We start from the raw sequence: 23220 nt of genomic DNA on the forward strand, positions 1-23220 counted from the left end.
AATCAATCTCACTTCCTTCAACCTCAGACTATATCTTCTTGCATTTAAAAAACTAGGGAGAAATATGAGAATGTGTAGCATCAGTTATGGCAGGTTGCACAGCCGTATCTGTGGACTTGGCTTGTAAAAAATGGGTCATTTGTCATTTTAAGAATTGGTCTCCCCATTCATCTGATCTGATGCTTCATTTTTTCTTCCTCATGGGATCAATTTCCTTCCATGGAACATGCCAGATGCGAAAATACATGAAACATTATACATGTCATCCCTTAAAACAGAAGCATGTGATGTTCAATGTCCCACCAATTCATTAGTAATAAATGTATGCCATGCATTCAAATGATTAAACGTTCTTATGCTCTGAAAATAAATGTCTCTCCATACAAACTCGTCCTTCACTGAGCAGCTTCCTGAGCTCTTTAGGACTGATCAGTAAAAATGTGTACAGTAGGCCTTGTTATTTTCATCATGGCAACCGTCATGAGGACACATGTGCTCCCTCAACCGTTTCTAGCCTCCCATCATTATTTAGGATGCTTGAACTCCTGCTTCAGTCTCAACTAATGCTCATCTCTATTTCTTTTGTGAGAAGATAGATAAAGCCTTTGAGTGCAGGACTCGCTGTCAGAGTAAACTTTGTTTCCCCCCACAGGTCCATGTAGCACAGATGATGATGATGATGCATTCACAATGAATCCAGGGTGTGAATCAGTTCTCGATTTGATGAAATAAAAACCAGCAGGGCTCTGAGTCCTGAGGCACAAGATTAACAACTACTCTTGAAAGATAAGCAGGTAGGTGCAAACTGAGAGAAACCCTCGCAATTATACTATTAGTGCCTTTATTCCACAAAAACACATTAAAGAGAGTTCATTTCCTTTCTAGTTGTGTTTCACTCACAGTCAAAATAAACCACCTGAAATGTTAAGAAAGCTGAAAACCTGAATCTCTGTTAGGTGATTTTTTATTTATGACTTCTCTTCTCTGTGCCCTTCCACAGTCCCACTGCTGTGTCTTTTAACTGTGGATATTAATGAATTTATTGTCTAATGACTAATATATTACCACACAGGTATTTTGTACAGTTTAGGTTAGTTTTTGTTTAGAGTAAGGTTTTGCTCAGGGTCAGTGTAAACTTGTCTTTTTTAACAAATGCTGTAACTACAAAATTCCAACGTGATAAGGCAGAATTGAATTGAAAAAAGAATACATATATCCAAAACTGTTTCTCAGTGTTACTGGGATGTTTGACTGTTATCCAGCTTTGTAGACAAGGCAGGTTATTTGTAAGGTGCATTTCAAACATAAGTGCAATGTACAAAAACACTTTACATATGATATAAAACGACATTTAAAATACAGCAAGAGAAAATACATTTAAAAAGAGCAGAATACATGAAAATAATATGGACATGGATAACATAGGATCAAAATTACGGTGCAAATTCAGTGCAGAACAATCTCAAATTCAACACATACTGTAGGTGTTACAGTACAGTAATATGTTTTTAGAATTGATTGAAAAGAGTTTTCAGTATCTTTTGGAAATTTGTTCCATGTGCAGAATGTGGTGCATGAAAACTAAAAGCTGCTTCACCATGCCATGAAGACATTAGTCTTTCACTTCCCAAGCTTTTTGAGCTGATAGCAGCCTTTTGGTAATTATGTGACTGTTATATTTTCATGACTACTCCAAGGTCTCTGTAGTTTTTAGTTTTGAATTGAAATGAATTGAAGGTGGTGATGTTACAGATCAAATTCATAAGTTTAATTAGTGAGTGTGAATTCAATGGATTTAAGGTCTTGTAATGCGAAAATCAAGCATATTTTCAGAAATCTAAACATTTTAGAGGTATTTATGTGCTTATGTACAGTGACACAGTGCTGGGAAATGAGAGAAGGTTAGAGTTGCACTCAAATTGTAAGTTGAAATCAAAACTCGAACTCAAACATGACACAATTTCTTATATCAACACACACAACATGGACATGTATCTGCAAAGGCTTCAGGGCAAAGTATTTTCAGTTTTGATGACGACTGATTCAGATTTTTTCTTGGTCATGTTGGCAGTGACACGTGAGCAGTTCTAAATCACGAGGACATTGGACTTTCTCTGTTTCTGTTTCTCTGAGACACACACACACACAAACACACACACACACACACACACACACACACACAAACACACACACACACAATGCCCATGCCTAATTAGCATTCCCAGTGTGTGTGAGTGGGAGTGGTATGACAGTTTGACAGTGCTCTGGTCCCTGTAGTCCTGTGTCAGCTATTCATCACCAAGTCCCATGATACCAGCAACGCCCCCTTACCCTGCTCCCCACACTAACTCTCCACCACCTTCATTCCCCTCACCCCCTCACCCATCACTCCCACCATTACCCTCACCTACAGCAAAGCCCAGTACAAGTACAATGTGAGCCTAATTTAACTGTTCCCATACTAACAAAGGGGTACAAATTATGAATGGAGTATTGTTTTAAATCGGTCATGTTGTTTGTTGAAATTTACATATTTGGCTGTTTCTCCTGTCAGCAAAATAAACAATAATAAATAACTGTAATGCTGATAGCCATAGTAGTATTTGCAGTGAATTAACAGGATCCTGCATGTGTCCAAATGTGCTGTGTGGCTACTACTGTTACCAATTTACAATGCTGACGGCAGCCCCTTTCTTTTTACTGCAAACGTCTAGAAGAGGGTTGCAAATCAGCCAGGATAAAACTCATTTATTAAAGACTTGATAACTTATAAATGTATGATAAGGTGCATGTTCTACATCAGTGTCTGACAGTGTTTCCTGTCCCCGTCATGACTCTCTCATGCTTTTCTGTTTGTGCTTCGACTTTCAGTGCTTAAATGAAGACTTATCAGACATTTTAGGAAATATGTTTATTCGCTTTCTTACCGAAGGTTAGATGAGAAGATTGTTACCACTTTATAAATACATGGTATTAATATTTTCACCTAACTCTTGGCAAGAAAGCAACTAAGTGTATTAAGTGTTGAACTATTCCTTTTGGTATCCACATAGGTTTTCTTATTCTTCTATACAGCTGTTTTGTTCAACTAAACTCATTTTAGATTTTTAGCAAACTGAATAAGCAGGCAGCTGTTTGTGTCCATAAACAGCCACATGTTGGCTGTTGCAGAGTGACTGTGTGATACTGCAGCTACAGGGTGATCTGTGTGAGCACTTGACCATCCTTCCACTCATTATCATCACATCAGAAAATGAGAAAAGGTTTCAACATCAGGAGTGCGCTCATGAATTACAGTGTTTGCTAGAAAAAAAACATTTTTACAACAATGAAGCATGCTTACACAAGACTGCATATGACACATACAGTACTGTATCTCTTATGTATTATACATTTTTTACATGCACTATAACATAAATCCTTCATGACAATGTGATCATGCCTAACATATCACTGTATCTACAGTATAAGTAGCACAATTATTTTCAATGCTGTAATCTAATGTGGGTTTTTTCTATAACTTTCCTATAACTGGCGTAGACATCAGTCTGAGAAACACCTCAGTTTCTGTGATAAATGCATTAATCACAAAGGGTTAGGCAGTGATAACAAACACAGATACACACACCTGCGGAGAAAACTTGTCAAACTCATATCCTTTGCATGTCTAAAGGCAGATGTGTAAATGATTGTCACAGCCAACCCCCGTTAAGTTCTCCAAACTTCATCAACTTCAAAAGAGGCTTTGTTGTTTTAACATTTCTGGAAGACAAAAGCTGCCTGAGTGAGCCAATGAGTTTCACATAAACAGGGTGAAGATGTTGCTGTTGAACTAGTTTCCTAGAACTGATGTAGATATCAGTTTGAGAGCACTGTAAGTACATGAAAACAGACATTTTTCTGACAGAGCTGTGACAAACTACAGTTTGGATTCCAATTAATCTGTATACATATTTTGTGTTAATCAGCATGTCTGTACAGTATGACATTAGTGTGAAAGGTTTTGAATGCAACCAGCAGGTGGCATCACAATAACTTCCCATTATAAGGTGTTTTCCATCCCTGACAAACATTGTGACATGCCCCATGACTCTTTCACCTCCCCTGCCAGCCTTGTATGTAGTGTGCCAGCCCTATTAAAAGCCAGATGTGTGGGGGGAAAAAAACAAAAACATTTTTGTTTGTTTGTTTGTTTTTTCTACTCTCATGCTGGAGGTTCAGCAGGTAGAGGAAGCATCAGGAGCCATAAAGTTTGAACAATTGAAGGAGAGTTATACTCTGACTGTCTGTTAGAGTAACACTCTGGAAGAATGTCAGCACATTCAGAGCTTTTTTATACACACATATTGAACGCATGCACATCTGACCAACTCACTCCCATCCACAGCTACAGACAGGCTGTGGCTGCAAGAAGCAGAATAGACTAAATACCTTAAACAAACACCTAAAACATTAATAAAAGCCAGATATAAAATATTAAAATAGCCAGCAACTGGTGGGGAAATCTTATTATTATTAAAATCACTGGTATTACATTACAAACTTTAAGATAGGGGGTGTTATGAATATAATTTTGTCATGCTGTTTTTCCATGATGTATTTCTGTAATTCTGCGATCTCGGTCTGTTCTGTACACACAAAATCTATTACACGACTGAAAGAGGGATCTCTCCTCTGTTGCTCTTCCGTTTAAGTTTTTTTTCAGGAGTCTTTCCTTATCTGAATTGGGGGCTGAAGGAGAAAGGATGTTGTATGCTGTACAGAGTGTAAAGCCCCCTGAGGCAATTTGTGCTATTGGGGCACACAAATAAAATTGACTTGACTTGAATTACTCAGGACCAAGATCAAGTAAAATACATTAAAATCTCTGGAAGGCCACTCTTCTCAAACTTTGTGTTTTTTTTTCATTCTGACTAGTGTTGTATGTTAAAAGTTACAGAGTCTTTAATGCCTCAATCTTTTCAGTCAGGTCTCATAATATGTATTTTCTCACTTGTACAAGCACCTGCAGGTGAGGTGCACACACACACACACACACACACACACACACACACACAAACACAGATGCATACACTTTCGTGAATCCACACCATGTAAAAATTGCAACAGACAAACACATTCTCATATGCATTCAGGTGCGCAGACACACACAGCAAGCTACTGCAAACGGTGTGAACACACCTCGATCTGTGATGAGCATCATCGTGGGATTCTCACATCCTGTCTGACAAAAGTCACCTGCAGCCACACTTACAGATGTCATTAGAGTCAAGGGTCTCTGTTACTTTTACTCTTTGACGTCACTCATTTTTTTATCAAACCCTGCTGAACCTAATTAGGCCTAAATGGGATGAGTTCAATAATCCAGTTTTGGATTGAGAGCAGCTGAAAAATATGGATATATGTATTTTCTACTTATATTTTTATTGCATCAAGTCAACATAATCACTCACAAATATAGTGAAGAAGATCTTGAAAAAGGACATATATACAAAGGATACATTTGAAAAGGACAGTCATGCCCACCTCTCAGTGAATACTTCTGTTTTCTGATGGAGTTTTGTCTTGATCTTTTCCATGACATAAACCATCTTAACCTTTTCTCTCCATTTCTCTCTACTTGGATATTTTATAACTACAGATTCATAAACGGAAGTTTGGTATTTACAAGAGCCATTGTCCCCCTAAATATTTGGTGTACAGTCAGGTTGAGATGTAATTTTAAGGCCTGAGTTAAGCTGTAGAAGAAGTCATAGCTACCATTTGTGATGTACTGTAGAGTAATATTTATTTATGCCATGTCATGCCAGTATATTATTTTGTGCGCTTTTAAAGTTTGATATTTCCACAGTTAAAAAAATGTATTAGTAATTTATGTTACACAATGATAATGCACTAATTAAACGAGTGTCTAAAACATCACACTACAGACATACTTTATCAATTTCATGCAAAAAACTCTGGACACATCATGGGAAATAATGTGTTTAATTGTGTTATTTTTCCCTGAGCTAAGGCTGCCAGGCACACTAGGTCTAATCCTTTGTTGCTAGGATTGGTCCCTCCCTAAACTCAACCATGGCCCTAACCCTAACCATAAAAATCAATATTTTTATATCAACAATGAAAGAAAATTGCTGAGCAAGGCATCCTTTAATACCATAGGATACTACACAGTACAAAATATTATAGGAAACCATCAAAGGAAAGCTGTGAATCTGATTATATATATTTCTAATGCAGAACTATCAGCTCTCAAACATGCAGTATCAAAACTGCTTTACTAATATCAATGCGGGTCGTTTAGGACCATTCAGAAATCTGATCTGGATAATGTCAGAATTCATGCAGGGATATGAATAAGCAGGTTTCTTATGTCCCGTATCATATCTTAAATATCATTAAAACCATAAGTCATGGTTTTAATGGGACTAGTGTCCATGTAAATGTAAGGTGCATTTAATTGTTGACATGTGTTGTGGCTCACATGACACAGACCATAAATTGGTCTGAAAAGCTGAATTAATCTAAAATATAATTAAATTATTTAGTGATGAAAGATCAATCCCCTCAGAGGTGCAGGTGGATGTCTAACCTACAACACCAAAATGGCCAGAAAAAGACCAGAAAATTCACCCCAGTGTCTGTAATAAATGCATAAATCACAAAGGGTTAACAACAACAAACACAGATGCACACACCCGCAGTGAAAACTTGTCAAACTCATATCCTTTGCATATCTAAAGGTAGATGTGTAAATGATTCTTACAGCCAACCCTAATTAAGTTCGCCAAACTTCATCAACTTCAAAAGAGGCTTTGTTGTTTTAACATTTGTGGAAGACAAAAGTTGCTTGGGTGAGCCAATGAATTTCACATAAACAGGGTGAAAATGTGGCTGTTGAACTAGCAACACAAAATCCGTGTTACTGTAAGTAATTCTATTTTTACCAATGTCCCTCTTATTGTCTTGACTCCAATCTGACTCCAATACTTCAACTGAGTCGATATTAAAAAGCATGAAAGCAGTTCTTATCAACTTTCATTCAAAGACATACAGAATTTTGAGATTTTTTTCAGTGACTGAATTCAATCATGTAACCCTAAAGAGCAAGCTGTTTTTTTAATCTGCAAGACAACTTTTTTTTTTTTGTGATTCATGCACATAAGAGACGATTGCAACTGTGACCTGAAAAATAACCTGTGAGATGTTTATGATCACTTTGTGGACCGCTATATGAAACCACTGCTTGGTAAAAAACAAAAACAACAACAACAACAACAAAAGAACCCTGTAACTTTTATATTATAATGAAGTACCAACTTAAAAGCCACACATTCATGTCCCTGCATCTAACTGCTGTAAGTGTTGCCATCAAGCCCTGTGTCTCAGTATGTCTGATAGAAACTTTAATAGCTAGCAGCATGAGACACCGATCAGCCATGCACATCAGCACAGCGATATCCAAAATGTCACCACCATGCAGAGAGAGAGAGGGAGCATGTGTGTGTGTGTGTGTGTGTATCAGAAGAAGGCTAACTACATATGTGTCTTGTTAGCGCTGGATGTAACAGTGGAAGTGATGGCAGTAATGTGGGAATGACAAAGGAACGCTTACTGTGAGCTATATGAAGTCGTGTGAGTTCTGCAACATGTCACACCACCTGGTGTGTGTGTGAGTATGTGTGTGTGTGTGTGTGTGCACATGTTCACACTAAGGTATGACAGACACTATCTTTGTATTTGTGTGTGTGTTCTGCTAACCTACAGTTCCTTCTTAAGCTTCCAATGAATTAACAATCCTAAAACCTGAAGTCAGGTGTGTAGAAGTTTTACAACTGAAACACAAATCATCTTTCACTGGCATCAATTTTTATCTGAAATACACTTCACAGTCCTACATCTCCACTCTACAACTTGTTCAAAGTGACAATCTGACACAACACCTTGACTGAATCTGGGAAATCTCTCTCAAAGAAAAGTAAGCAGTATAAAGCTACTGTCATGACAACAGCATCACTCAGAGTCTGACTTGCTAGGGAATAATCATTAAGTACATAAAAACGTTGGCTCTCCATGCTAAAATATTGAAAATGTCTAACAATGGCAATGCTTTGCTAAGTAATCTAGCAATTTCACCAAAGCAAAGAACTCAGCACAATCACATTTGTATGGTGGTATTTCCTCTGTGTGGAAATTCATCACCTATTATTATTTCAATCTTTTTTGAACAGTGATTGTACAACAGTGTTTTTATCCAAACTTAGAGGAAATTCTGGCAATGGCAATGTTGGTCAGTCCACTATTTTAGACTTTTTTCATTTTTTCATTCATTCATTTCATTTCAAACATTCATGGTTCTCAGAGGATGAATGCTGACTGGTGAACATCTGACCTTCCCTTTTGGGCCACCATGAGGCTTGTTGGTTTTTAATTTAATGGCTCAACTTTTCCATGTATTGCACTGAAATTCGATACAGATGTTCATGTTTTGCTCAGATAATACTGCACACTGCTACTCAGATTCTGTTTATGGTACCATTTTTTTCTTGTCATTCAAATTTTCATTCTATATGTACACTGTCTTGCTAGAAACTTCTCTCCTACCCCATGCTTAAACACAGAGATGGCCACTTCCGGTCATGACCCAGCCATGTACTCACATGTTCCCCTTGATGGACGGTCCCCTCTCATGACAGTCTCCCTCTGAAAACCTCTGTAACTACAATTCCTACATTTAGTATCCCTGTTTTATGGAAGGACCAGTGGCAGGCTTCATCCTCTTGTACATTTTTACCTGGATCAACAGGTGCCTGTTCAAGCAATCTTATTCAGGTTCATTTCAAGCAACATCCCTGCAATATCTGAGAGTCAACCCCCTCCCCTTAATCTCACCTGCAAACTGTAAAACATAGGAGGGGTCTCGGTGTGATGCATATTAATACCCAAAGCATTATAAAGAAGATGGACTGTATTTAGTATATGTAAGAATATTATAAAGGACTACTTCAAAAATGACCACCTAATTTATCATCACTCCTGTGTCCAAGACATTCTAACACCTGTTCTCAAGACTGGCTATGTTCCTGCACTAAATGCTATTCTTGGAAAGAAAGCCTTATTATATATATAATCAGTAGTTACTTGTAAGTTCAAGTTGTCCACTTTCATAATCCAGAAAATGGAAACTTCTTAAATATTATACTGATACATCTTCTGTTTTACATTCCTTTCATCACCTGTCTCTGCCCCTCCTCCTCTGTCCTTGTCTCCTCTCCTCTATAATTACCTTCCCTTCCCTCCGCTCTGGCACTGGCCCTGCCTCCAGCTCTCAGCAGGATCCACTGGGGCCGCTGCAGCAGCTGTACCCCAACGGGGGCTCTGCTTTCTGGGGAGGTTGCTCTGGATGGCAAGACTCACTGAACCGATGCGTGAGGTTAGATGGCAGAGATATAGAGCAGAACAGGGTGACACTCAGGACTCTGCTCGAGGCCCCACACTGCATCTATCTATCTACTGTGTGATGGGATGATGTGATACATTCTAACAGTCAGTCATTATGAGGCAGATACCATTTAAACAACAACAAAAAAATTATTCATTTTTTTCTGTGGTAAGTGCTTTAAGTAATATTACCAAACCAAACTCTTGGGTTCAAGAGTAGACACACAGGACACTAGAGGGCGCTGGTGGTTCAGCAGTGGTATGTAACTACAGTATATGGTATTTCTCTCAAATGAAACTTTTGAGCCAGGCACGATATTAACCCTGGCAGCAAATCATGCTTTAAGATTAATGAAAAGTGCTCATCCTGTATCCATATGTCCCAATTTTGTGATCTCATTTTTTGTGCACATAGTCTAGGATCAACAGGCCTCCTCCCCTTTTGCAATATAGCTAAAGACACCAATGGAACTAAAAAAAAAACAGCATTTAAATCATGTGACACTAAAACTGCAGCTCACGTCCTGCTAAGAGAGGACTAGACTTCTTATTAGATTGACAGTTAGTTTTGAACTGAAGAGTTTACTATACATATACATATACATATACTAAACATACAGTATGTTTTTCATATTAAAGATAACCACAGAACATCAACATCTGGAGTTAATAATCCTTTATTTAAATTAAAGAGCAGATAAAAACATTAAGGCAGACGAGCAGCGAGCATTGAGCTGCAAAATGGAACGTCAGAGTTTAACTATACAAGGCTTGATTTATTAATAAAAAAATAGAAAATTATAAAGCCAGAGAAAAACAACAGAACACAATGTGAGAAAGAGCGTGTGTGTGTGTCTGTATATGATTGAGATTTTCAAGAATGTGTGTGGTGTGTGCATGCAAGTAAGAGTGCCTACGTGATTTCATCTGTATGTGTGGAATACTAGTGTGTGTGTGTGCTTGCAGGACACATTTTCAGACATTTACTCAGTAAAACAATAAAGTGCTGTTATTATTGACCCTCTGTGACTGAAGGGATTTCCAGCCTATAAAAAAACTACAAGTCAAGCAGCTAGACTCTCTAGTACAGAGTTAGTAACAGCCAACTAAAGTGCATGTGTCACAGTATGAAATGTAAACAAAAATCAGAGACACTGGAGACATTATTTGCATTCTATAAGCGACTTGGTAACCGGCTTTTCAGAAAACTAATCAATTTTGCTCTCTGGTGCAATGAAAAACAAGTTTCTTTCTCTTTCTCCTCCTTTTTCCGTCAGCTGGCACAGAGAGAACGAACTGATGCGAAAACTGTTGCCATGCATTTCTTTGACGAGTATCTCTGATTTAAGTTTAGAGGTTTGTGACACATTTCATGTTGTGTTTAGTATTTACAGTTGCAGTTTACGAGGTTTCTTTGTCTTCTCTGCGGATGTTAATGCGGTTAAAACGCTTTGGATGACTGTTTATGAAAGACTGTGAGAGTTTATTTGTGGTACAAAAGGGAAAAAAAAATATTCTTAAATCAATACAGTAAGAATTTAAATCATTAGGTAGCGCTTCAAGTAGTGGTTTGGCTGTTCTAAACTGAATGAAAGCTGAATAAAGGTTTTTAGTGATGCGGAATGTGACAAGAAGCCAGACTCAGAGGCAATTAACCAGCAAAGCTATTCCTGCCCTGAGCCGTCCAGTGTGGTGGTGAACAGCTAATGCTAAATGCTCATGTCAGACTCATTTTATGGCTTTTGGGGGTAGCCACAAGCATCCTCCAAGAAACGGAACTTCTGATGGATAGAATTCTGTCTGCAGGCATGTCAGAGATACAGGAAGAAAAAACTGTAGAGGTCGAAAAGATTCTGCTTCAAACGTTGAAACGGAGAAAAGAGAATTCAGTATATGTATATTATAAAACATCAACCTGGCTTACATCCTAACTTCTCTTTTGTTTTTTGTATTTTCTAATGATATACCCTGCATTAAGTAAAGATATTCTTTTATATTGTTCTTTTCATTTCGTTTTATTAACTGTTTGACCGTTATCTGAAATTCTTTTGGTATTTTACGTTCACCAGTGAGTGGTTTTAGAGGTGCTATAAAAATAAAAACTTTACTTTGCTGCCCATTTTACAGCATCTTTAACCTGCTAAACCATCAATTACAAATGTATCCATCCAGAAGAAGTTCAGCTAGCTTGACTTTTCTTTCTGTAAAGAAAGACATTAATTCTGATGGCCCTGTTCCTAATATTACTTAAAATGCTTCATACAAAGAGACAATTATGTTCGGCTTCCCCCCTTAATTTGCATGAAAGTGCAACAAGATTAAATGCTTCTTTACTACAACTAACTTATGATTTGTGCTAAAACTCATCAGGATTCAAAAGCTTCTACTTAAATCTCATTACAATCAAAAGATTTTAACGATCATTTTTAAGCAGTAGATGGCTTCGTTAATCTGCCAGTGTGAAGCTTTTAAATTTGTACATATAGTGTTTTCCTAAAGCTACGAAACACTGGACTGCTCCAAAATGTCTTTCAGTACAAAAACATCAATGAGTAATGTCTGCACAAAAAGGAATTAGAGTTTGTCAAAGCACACATAGGATGAACAGGAAGTGCTTTTAACAACTAACACCGACATTTTGAAATGAGAATTATGCAGGTGCATAATCTACAACTGAAAGTTGTTTCATTTGTGTTTATGCACTTTTACAAGAGGTTACAAGTGCACAAATATGCATCTGCTACTGGACCGCTGACATGTTTATATAGTAGTGCTATAAAAAGTCATCATAGAAGCTACAGTATATTTTAATCAAACCTTTTTTTTTTTCAACATGTCTGTCCTCCCGAGTCTCGCCTGGCCCCGACTGCGGAGATCATCAAAGCTTAAGCACAGGCACAAAAGACGGGATTTATAATCTCTTTTTTTTAGCAGGTCTGATTTTTAAATATTTCATCTAAAGCACACAATCATCAGATTTTCACCTTCTTGTGTGTAAATGCAGCCATGAGTGTTTAGGACGGTGGTGATGTTTCTAGTAGGGGCTTTCAAAAGTTAAAAAAAACACTAATACCTCAAATAACAGACATGAAGAAATCAGAGGAGACAGTGACTGATCATTTGACTTTTAAACTGTGTGTGTGTGTGTGTGTATGTGTGTGTATGTGTGTGTGTGTGTGTGTGTGTGTGCGTGCGAAGCTGTGTATGTGTGTGGTGTAACTCCTGGAGAGCCCAACCTCCAGAAACCTCCTACACCTACACACAACACCACCACCACCACACCTCATTGGTTAAACAGGCCCACAAACGCACTAGCTGATTGGCTGTTAACAGCAGAGTGTTGTTGTTTAGTAATGTTTTCACCTCTTACATCCAGCACATACAGAAATCACTCGAACCATCTTTGATTTTTTTGGCAAACATCGTTTCTTTGAATGTTTGCTCTTACGCGAAAAAAAAGCAATAAGCACAGAGACATGAAAAAATGTGTGTGTGTGTTTGTGTGTGTGTCTGTTACCCCCATCCATCTCTATATCTACTGTATGTGCTTGCATCTTCAAGCCCATCTGTCCATCCATCCATCATTCTGTGTGTGTGTGTGTGTGTTTTGTGTGGTTATCAGTCAGTCTTCTTGGCCCATGCCAGGTCGTCTGATCGTGGTTTTTGCCCCGTCAGCCGTTCGATCAATTGCTCCATCCGTCTCCAAAAGCCAAGCTGGTCCAGTGGGTAGTTACACCAGCCTGGGATGATTGGAAAGATGTGCAGAGAGAAAGAAGAAGGAATGGAGAAATAAAGTTGGAAAGATGGAGGAGGAGTAAAGAGATGGTGTCAAGGAATGGAAGAAAGAATGAGATGTCAGACTTTGTAGAAAGACACATTTATATTATTTTTACTTATTCTTTTAATAATATTGCAGCAAATAAGCAAATTAAAAACACTAAATCATATCCAGTAACCTGAGAGCTGAGGGATGATACTAATGAACAAGCCAAAGTGTTTTAGACAGATCAGTCCACAGTCTTGGAGCCCTGAGGGGATTCTTCTACTGTATTTGGATATTTGTTTTGTCTCAGGCCCCGCCCACTGCTCCAGCAGCACCCACAGGGCGAGCACTAGCTCATATTGACCCATTTCTAACCATCCTTCCTCCAAACCCACCTCCGCCTTTCCCCTCTTCTCTCCTCCCTCCAGACACGCTGAACGTCTTCCTAATGTCTCTTTTAGTTTTTCATGTCTCTTTGCATCATCTTAGATTTCATTCTTCTGTCCTTAACTTACTTCTCACTCTATTGTTTTATTTCTTCCCCTCCCCTATCTCCATCTGCATCCCAATCCTCAAATCTTCTGTCTGCGTCTAACCTCCTGTCTCACTCTCATCGTCGTGTACAGACTAGATTTCAGAGGAGTGGAGGGATGTGGGGACTCTCCCAGGAGATGTCCTTAGCCCCTACTAACACAAGCTCACACACACACACACTCACACACACACACACACACACACACACACAGAGTCGTGTTTCCAGCACTTCAGAGGACATTTCATTGACCTAACCATAACCGTAACCTAACCCTAACCTTAAACCAAGTCTTCACAATTTAATGGTTTACATTACAGGGAATTTTTTGTCCCCAAAAGGGAGGCGAGTCCCCACATGTGACTATGTAAACAGATTCAAGTCCCCACAGCATGAGGAATACTACACACTAACACACACACACACACCACTCCGGTTTCTTCATTCTCACAGTTTACAGAACTTTAGTAGCTACTGAATGAGTATATGTGTTTGAGGTAAATACATTAATGTATGTATGGCTACAGGCCAAAGTACATTTACATGTACACATGCATGCATGCATGACTCTACAGAAGGCTCTGTGGAAACATGTGACTGTTCTCACACACACACACACACACACACACATACACAGGCTCATCTTTGCTGAGCACATTACACACATGTACAAGCGTCACTGCTTTAGAGGCAGCTGAGAAGTCCCTTGGCATTTGAGATGAAATGCCATTTTACTATTATTACCAAAGACACACACATACACACATGATCTGTACATTTATGTATAAAGTCAAAGTACTTTCATGCATACTATTTCACTTCTGTAAGTCCACACAGACTATAACATAAGCACACGAATGCAGAAATAAAAGAAGTCAAATGCACAAGCGCTCTTTATACACACACACCAATAGTAGCAAGAAGCAAATAGAGACATCCACATGGGCTGTGTGTATTCAGGCTACCCTTGTCTGATGCTCACACACCACCACCCATGATGTGTTTGCATAGGGTGCATGCTTTAGCTCCAGGGATATATATGTGTGTGTGTGTGTGTGTGTGTGTGCATCCCTCCAGTGACCCTCTCTGTTGGAAGACAGTCAAGCAGCCAGAGGTTTTATTTGATTTCAGTCTTTCTTTCACTCCATCTCTCCTTACATTTCTCACTTGCTCCATCTCTCCCTCTTTCACCACACACTCCTCTTTTTTATTCCTCCAAATCCCTGTTTCCTCCTACCCACCCTCTCCTTGCCCTCCCGCTCTCTCCAATCCCTCCCTCCCCTGTCCCCCAACCCCCCTCTGCCTGTGAAGTCCTATTTGTTAGAACAGACAGCAGGTTAGCATTAAATATACATGGGGATTGTCAGCCGGTGGCAAACACAAAGGCAGCTAGGCGAGCCCCAGTGGAATCCAAGCCCGGCCCAGGCAGCTAGGCTGGGGGAGCGGGGGGCCGTCGCCGTCCCCTGTGGGGCCCCCGACCGCCACCAACCCACCTCCCACCACACACACACACATACACACACACACAGGTTGGAAACCGAAGAGGAGGTCAAAAAGACTAGTATACACACAGATGCTCAAGTATGCAGATGTACACGAGTGCGTGCGTTTTACGAACACACACTTTCACAGTGCCACCCCCCTCAACTCGCTCGCACACATCTGTCGTCCACAGGGGCGCAGGGTGACGTACGAGCTGAATCCCCCTTGTGTATCCTCCCTCTTTTCTCTCCCTCCCTCTCACCCAGATGCACACAGAATACTGAATGTGGATCTATTACGGAGGCCTTGCGTCTCTAAAGACACACACGCACGCAAACAGAACATTTTCTTTTAGTTATTTATAAGAAGCCGACAGACAGACAGACACAGCCGCCATTTTGTCGGAATCTGCTGAGAATTGTAAGTGAAATAATTCTGGAGTCTTCAGCTTCAATTATGGCGATCTAAAATGGCCGAACACATCATACACACCGGTGACCCTCTGATACCAGTGAAAAGTCATGTTACACACACTTTCAACTTTAGCGTCTCAGTGCTCTGATGGATGCAAAGTTAAAACAAAGAAGATAGTTACATTTACTTTGGGATTGTGCCTTCCATCTCTACCAACAGCAATGATGAGGGGCATGGTGGTAGCAAAAAAATATCCTTAAAGCCTTGAAAGCATCAACTCCACCTTGTTTTCAAAGATGGTAATATGTATGTAAAGTATTGTAGGTGTTGTAAAGATAATCTAGGCCCCGTTTTTCAAATGTGGTTTAACTAATCCAGGCTAACATGTTGTTATCAGGCTAAAAGGATCCTGTTCATTTTTCTCCTGCTAACCTCTTTGAGCACAGAGGTTTGATTTGTTTTTCTTTGATGAAGCTATCTTAAATAACTGTTCAACTTATTTAACTTTAACTTATTTCAAAATAGAGGCAACATGAGTAGAGTGTTGAAGGCATGATCAGCTCTTATGTGATTGGCTGAGTGATGATGCTTGGCTTGGCTGATCAAAGGTCATTTAAAGCCGATGAACCACCTGAAACATACCACAACTGTACAATAAAACCTGACACCATCTCTCATTAAACGTTAGAGATTAAAGGGTAGATTCACATTTTTCAAGTCTATCTAAATGTACATTGCAACAGTTTCTGATTGCTGGGATCCCTTCTTGGCCAGTATGAAGATAAGGATTGATTACAGCAACCAAAAACTGTTGCAGTCTACATATAAGTGTGTAAGTGTTGCTTTAAGATAGACATGAAGAAGTGTGAACCAATTAGCAATTAGGACGTTGTGGTTATGTGGTATGCACCTCAACCACTCAGCTCTCTTTGAAAATGTTATACTTTTGTCTATATTTAATTATATATAGTTGATTTGACTACACACTACAAAACCTAGTGTTAAATGGTGACTTTGCCACTATACTGTGCTGTATCAAAGCAGTACCAGTTCTTACCTGTGGTAATGCAGTAGTATGTCTCGTGTGGTGAGACATGGTGGATGCGGTGGTGTTTCCGTGGCAACACCAAATGCCAGTCCTGGAGCAGCATGACCCAGCGTGGGAGGCCGAAGTAGGAGTGGCTCCATTTGTGAATCTGATTGGTCAACGTCACAAAAACCGCCAGGGCAAAGACATAGCAGTCCCAAGGGTAGGATGCCGCCAAGGCCTCTGAAAGGTGACAGGAGACAGATAGACAGAGAGAAGAGCAAGTAAAGAAAGAAAAAGCGACTAAAGTTAATAGAATAATTGATCAAACTGTTTAGTGTAATGAAGAGGGCCAGCACGGAGGCGTAGCACTCCCACAGAGAGGATGTTGGCAGGAGCCTTGGAGAGATGAAGAGACCGAGGGGGAGGATGAGGAACAGGGGAAAGAAGAGATGGAGAAAGATGGGGAAAAGTGGAAAATGGGTGAGAGGAGGAGAGAACAAAGACAGGATGATGGAGGGAGAGAAAAAGGAGTATGAAATAGGCTGTAATGTAATATAACATAACATCAGGTGGACACTGAGCAGTGACTGTCCTTCAAAAATCTGTTTGCAAAATCAGAGAGTCCAAGGGGAGATCAGTCACACTGACATCAATTGAACAGATTATTCCGGACAGACAGTGATCGCTTCACCATAGGCATCAAGAGGAAAATTTAAGTCAGTCAACACTTCAACCCTCTACACGTGTGCTATCACACAAGAAAATCAGTCTCTACAAATTCTGTCTGTTTCTTTTGGCAAGTAAAAGTCCTACTGATGTTCAAATGTAACCATGAATCATCTCCCCTTACCTTTAAATATTTAAACAACCTTTGCAATCGCGCTCAAGCTCAAAAAGAACTGCACATCAGCCTGACGAAGGCAATCTGGGACTGGACACAATGTGAGGCTTGTTTTCATGTGGTATTGAGATGAAGGTGGAGCTGGAGTTCAGGTGAAGGCTGGGGATTAGGCTCAGTGTGGAAGTCACGATGAAGAAGCATTTGGAGTACATTTTACTTTAATGTGATGTTTTTCCTTTTGAATCAGGATACAGGGCCGAGGCTTTACACAATGAGAGGTAATTCAAAGCTGTAAACCAAGGGGATGTGAGTTGCGGAGAGCAAGACTTTTCAGTGTAATGTTAATTTGCACTTAGTTTGAGGTAACCATTAAAGGTTTACAGGGAATAAAAGAAATTGGAATGATTGTGACAAAGCATCATTATTTTTCTCAATTTATGAGTAAACTTCCATTACTTCTCGAATCATGGCAGTAGTTAGCTAACAATGGACCTTTATTTGACAAAGGCTGTTATTATAATCTATATTTTACATGTTTAAAATATATTTGATAATGTTCTACTAAAGGGACAGTTTGCATTTTTTGAAATGGGGTTGTATGACGTATTTATCCACAGTCAGTGTATGACCTGCAGTGGAAAATCTGTTTCTCTGAAGCTGAGCTGCTGCTAACGTTTGCTCAGCTTGTTTCTCTGATAACTTAAGACTTCTCCAGACATCCGATGACTAAAATCCTTCATCCGGTTAAAAACAAGTTAAAGTTAAAAACAACCAAGATCTTAAAAAAGTTTATCGTAAAAATGTGGCTTAAAACTGAATAAAAGTCAATTTATGACAGTTTGTGGCGGGAAACCACAACGGCAACATATTATCTTGTATGTGTGTACACTTTGGTAGACGCACAACGCCGACACATGCATCTTGTGGGCGTATACTCTTTGGTCGAGGGGTATGATGCCATTGACAGGTGACCAAATGAAATGGACCATTACCTTGATTAAAATTACTGATTTCTCTGAGTTTGAAAATTGTTGGAAACATTTGGGATAATGTAAGTACAAAATTCAACAAAACATATAACATAGGTCTAGTTGTTTTTAGACATTTTAATGCAGAACAGTTACATATCATAGCTTTCAGGGGCCCTGATCTCTTCCCTCTGTGAAAACCTTTTACTCTGAAAAATCTGCAGGAAGTGTTGAGTATACGTTTACAGCAGAAGAAACACCTGTCCATTAATTGAATACTGACTTTTAGTTGAGAATTTAAAGTTAGCTAACAAGGTGAAAAAGTTTTCAGTCATCTTTCATTTATATTTGATCTTATTGGTCACAGAAGCGGCTTCAAACTGAGCAAAAGGGCACCACGCTGCAAACTGCTTATATTGTTTTCACGATAGCAGCAGGATTCACAGTTGACACTTCTGTCAGCTATATGGTGAATGATCCCCGGTATTTACACACTCAGAAAAAACTAAACTAAACTCAACTAAACTAAATGTGAAAAAATATCGACTGTTTTAACAGTTTAACAGTAAATTGTCTGCAAACTTTGGGAGCATGGGGTTGACATGATCTACAAGGAACTAACCCAGACTGCTGTACTGAGAGGGTGACAAATACTGACAACTGTCAAGAAAATTTCAAGCAATTTTTAAAAATATTTTTTTCAAATATGAAAAAACAAGACTACAAGTCTAAAACCATGCTAGCAGCTCTGTCATTCTGTACGTAGCCACAGTTGTGCTTTGGGCTAAACGCTAACATCAGCGTGCTAACATGCTCTTGCGGTGAGAATGCCAGCATGCTGACGGGAATGTCATTTGTTTTGATGATGGTGCCGCAGGAAAAGTCAGGGCAAGACCAAGTTATTCAAGTTATTACAATTCATCCTGAGGGGAACATGAATATCCGTACCAAATCTAAAGGCAATTCATCCAATAGTTGTCAAGACATTTCACTCAAAACCACAAATGTCACCTTCATGGTGGTGCTAAAGGAAAAGTAAAGGATCAACAAAGTGAGCAATACATCCTGAGATGAACAGGAATGCTTGTGAAAAATGTTGCGTCTGGTACATATTGAGATACATATTTCACAGGATAAGTGCTAAAATATTTATCTGCAGGTGGTGCTAGAGGAAAAGTCAAGGGGTGACTGAAACCACAATGATTCATCCTCAGGCCATGAATGAGACCATGAATGTAGCAAATTGCATTGTAATCCATCCAATGGTTTTGAGATTTTTGGATATTATGGACCAAAGTAGTGGACAGACATACTGCCAGCATGGCTAAAAATGTGAAAACACTGTGTGTCTGTCCTCTGAGCTGAAGTGTTTAATTAGGTTTCCTAAATGCAGACTACAGCCAGGCCTGAAACCATGAAAAGAGTTCTTAAAGAAGTGATTGGTATCCGGGAAATGTTTATTGTGTCAGTGTTGATACGAGCTGACAGGTGACAAACATGTCAAGTCTCATACATTGGGAGCAGCTGTGTGCAACATTTCTGGATATAGTATAATTTGCATGGAAACAGTCTGAAAGACGTCTTCTGTTGTTTGAATTTGAACAGCATTTAGATGTAGATGTGACTGAGTCGTCTACAGCTCTATATTGACAAAGTCTTCAGTAGGAATGTGCTTTCTGTCCATCTCTCCTGTCCTCTGCTTTAAGTCTGAAGTCTGCCTGTCACTCCGCTAACTCTTGTAATACACTCGAGCCTTTCTGTCGGTATGACTTACAGCTGTCCTCTCTCTGTCTACCTCCATCTCTCGTTCCCTCTCTTTGGTTAAAACAGCGATTTCTTGACCCCAGTTCAAGTGCAGACATGACAGCTGGAGATGTCACCTCGTGGCTTTCAGCTTTCCCCCATCTACCTCTGTCTCTGTCTTTGTCTGGTGACCGCTTGACACTGTGAGGAGCTTGACATGACAGGTTTAGATGTCATCTTACCGCTACATGACCCTCTGCCGCCCCCAACCCCCCACACTCTCCTGCTCCCTCTCTTCTCCATGCACTCTCACCCTCCGTCTCAAACTCTTAGCGGTGACCTCTTAAGGTGCAGACATGACAGGTGTAGATGTCACCGCGTCTCTCCCTGTGTCTGTCTCGTGACCTCTTGACTCCCTGTGGTGTGTGACATGACAGGTGTGGATGTCACCTACAAGTGGACCTCACTACTGCTCTCTCCTCTCTAATCTTCCCGCCCTCGCACCCAACCCCCTCCACTGGCTGGTGATCAGAGAAAAAGAAAAGATGTTCTTCAGGCACTCCTTGGCAGAGCAGGGAGATATGTCATATTTAAAGCTGGCACATTATTCTGAAACACCTCTTTTTACTATTTACACCCTGATGAAGACCTTGTGATGCTTAAAAATAGTTGACATTTAAAACTATGTCCTAATATACAATATAACAACATTTGAGTAAAAAAAAAAAGTTATATATCAGCTGATTTTTTCACATAAATGCATAACATAAGCAAACATTTTTGTGATGTCAACAAAAAGCATGTTACTGGTCAGTGCTCAGTATTATTATTTGGTGTCTTCATATAGTATTGGGATCAGGTTTTCTAGTTTAAAGAGGTATGACTGTGGCTGCTAATTACATCTTTTAATAGCTAGATAACTGCTTTATACTGTAAATGACAGCAGAAATGCTCGATCACAGCTTGTAAAAGAAGACTCTGAGAAGCTTAACCCCACAATACTCTAGCTAACCTCACCTTCAACCTAACTAGCCTACCTAGCTGATGTCAACTCCCCTCCTCCTCCTCCTCTCGACCCATCAGTGACCTTTCAGCTCAAGTTGAAGTGCAGACATGACGAGTGGAGGCGTCGCCTCCTCAATAACAGGTTGCTCTCTTTCTCTTGCTGATCTTCCTCCTCCGGTCTCTCCCCTCCTGCCCTGCACTCATAAGGTCAGTGCACGTACCAGCAGAACTACCCCATGGCCTCCCATGATCAGTGGACACACTTCACCCACCTCAGAAGCTGTGCTATCTTTGGCATCCTGCAACACTCAAAACGTTCACAAAGTCACTGCTACAGATTGTTAGACCCCTGTATGGCTAACCTTGAAATGTTTACATTCATACTACAGATTTGTGTGACTGTAAGTGCCACCAATACTGCTCAGGAACAATCATCAGTGTTCACGTGTGGGAAGCAGGTGAGGGATCATGTCCATAGGGGAGGGAGGTGGGGTAGCAGGAAGCTCTGCAGGCGTTCTGCTCTCCTAGTAACAGTTATGGAAAACTTAATTCCTGGGACACAACAGCAGGTTTCACCCTTCTTTTTCTGTTCTCACCTTTCCTTCCATCCTGAAATATCAGGATGTCCTACTTTGTCTCTCACTGATCAACTCATCCTGAAGAGGAAACAGGACACACATTGGTGTCACCTCTAAACTACAACTTTTCTCCATGCAGTCCATATTCTCAGCATTTTCTGTTTGTCTGTTTGTTCTGCAGCTGTGCATTCCTCCAAATACAATCAGTTGGTTTGAATGTGTGTGTGTATGTATGTGTATGCCTTATAGTCAGTGTGTGTGCTACCTGGTGTGTATGTGAGGAACTTGTAGGCCATGTGAGCCAGTGGTAGGATGGGGATCATACAGTTGTCACCATTGGTTTCAATGAAGTCGTGGCGGGTGATGGCGGTTGGATCAATGTGGTGCTCTCTGAACGGACGAATAAATGCCTGCAGAGAGAGAGAGAGAGACAGAAAAAGAGAGAGAGTAAGAGATTAATAATTTATGTGATTCCTTTCACCCTCCAAAGCCTTGTGAGATAGGGATAGGGTTACTCAAACAATGTATGCTTGTTAAAAAACAATTAGCTTTAAATTGAGAGGAGGGACTCATTAACCAATCGTGAGCTTCTCTTAGAGCCACAGCAGTTTGACTGACGTTTTGAATGGGACACTGAAATAGACTGCAGTGAAACCTTAGTCCTGCTTTTAATAAATAATAATTTGACAATTAAAGAAAAGACTGTGTTCCAGTTCTCTTTTGGGGTCATCAACATACAGATTGTGATCCAAACTGAAATGTTTTTTCTTTCACCTACTCTGTTACATACCAGCTATGATAAACAGTTTAATTTTTAAATCATTTAACCCCAGAAAAGCCCTAGTGTTTTACCTTATATACAGTGTGTAGGGTGTATTTGGTTGAAAATTAGAAATTCTATTGAAATAAAAACAAAGAATTAAACTTGAAGCCCAAATACAATTATGTCAAATGAACAGAAAACAGCTCATTCTCCTCCTCCTCTTTCTGTTCTCTCAGTTAAACATAAACACATCCAGTTTCTGCTAAATGGAACTGATGTGATAAAAAAAAACTGTAGATTTCTCTGCTTAAAAAAACAGACACTGGAAAGCATTGTTTACAGTGTTTACACAAATGCAGATGAAATGCACACACACACACACAGAGATTCAGCAGTGCTCAGCATCCTGCGCAACCCCAAAGCTCATATCCAGCATCCTAATAAACCACAGAACAGCAGTCGACTTGAGCAAACACACTCATACACATAAATGACCCATGGACGCCTCACACAAACTCAAAAACATGAGCTTAAAAACACACACACACGTGTGTAAACCCCACCTGCACTGAGCAGAGGCAGACACTGTCAGACCAGTCTGTGAGAACATGGGGGTCTCAAATAAAAGACCGAATCTGAATCTCAGAAGCACAAAAG

The 23220-nt window shown here is 39.8% G+C and overlaps 1 protein-coding gene across 1 annotated transcript in view; it reads right to left on the minus strand.

Annotated features, from left to right (window-relative positions):
• Positions 1 to 10105: 10105 nt before the first annotated feature.
• si:ch211-212o1.2 (uncharacterized protein LOC492735 homolog) overlaps positions 10106 to 23220 on the minus strand; it is a 47936-nt gene continuing 34821 nt past the window's right edge. Inside the window, exons 4-6 of the mRNA XM_067588752.1 lie at positions 22066 to 22210; positions 16693 to 16905; positions 10106 to 13184 (exon numbers count right to left, since the gene is read on the minus strand). Coding sequence (XP_067444853.1) covers positions 13063 to 13184; positions 16693 to 16905; positions 22066 to 22210 — 480 coding nt within the window. The 3' untranslated portion in view covers positions 10106 to 13062. The remainder of the gene's footprint in view (positions 13185 to 16692; positions 16906 to 22065; positions 22211 to 23220) is intronic.

This window comes from Thunnus thynnus, chromosome 5 (assembly GCF_963924715.1).
Source record: "Thunnus thynnus chromosome 5, fThuThy2.1, whole genome shotgun sequence".
Lineage (NCBI taxonomy): Eukaryota > Metazoa > Chordata > Actinopteri > Scombriformes > Scombridae > Thunnus > Thunnus thynnus.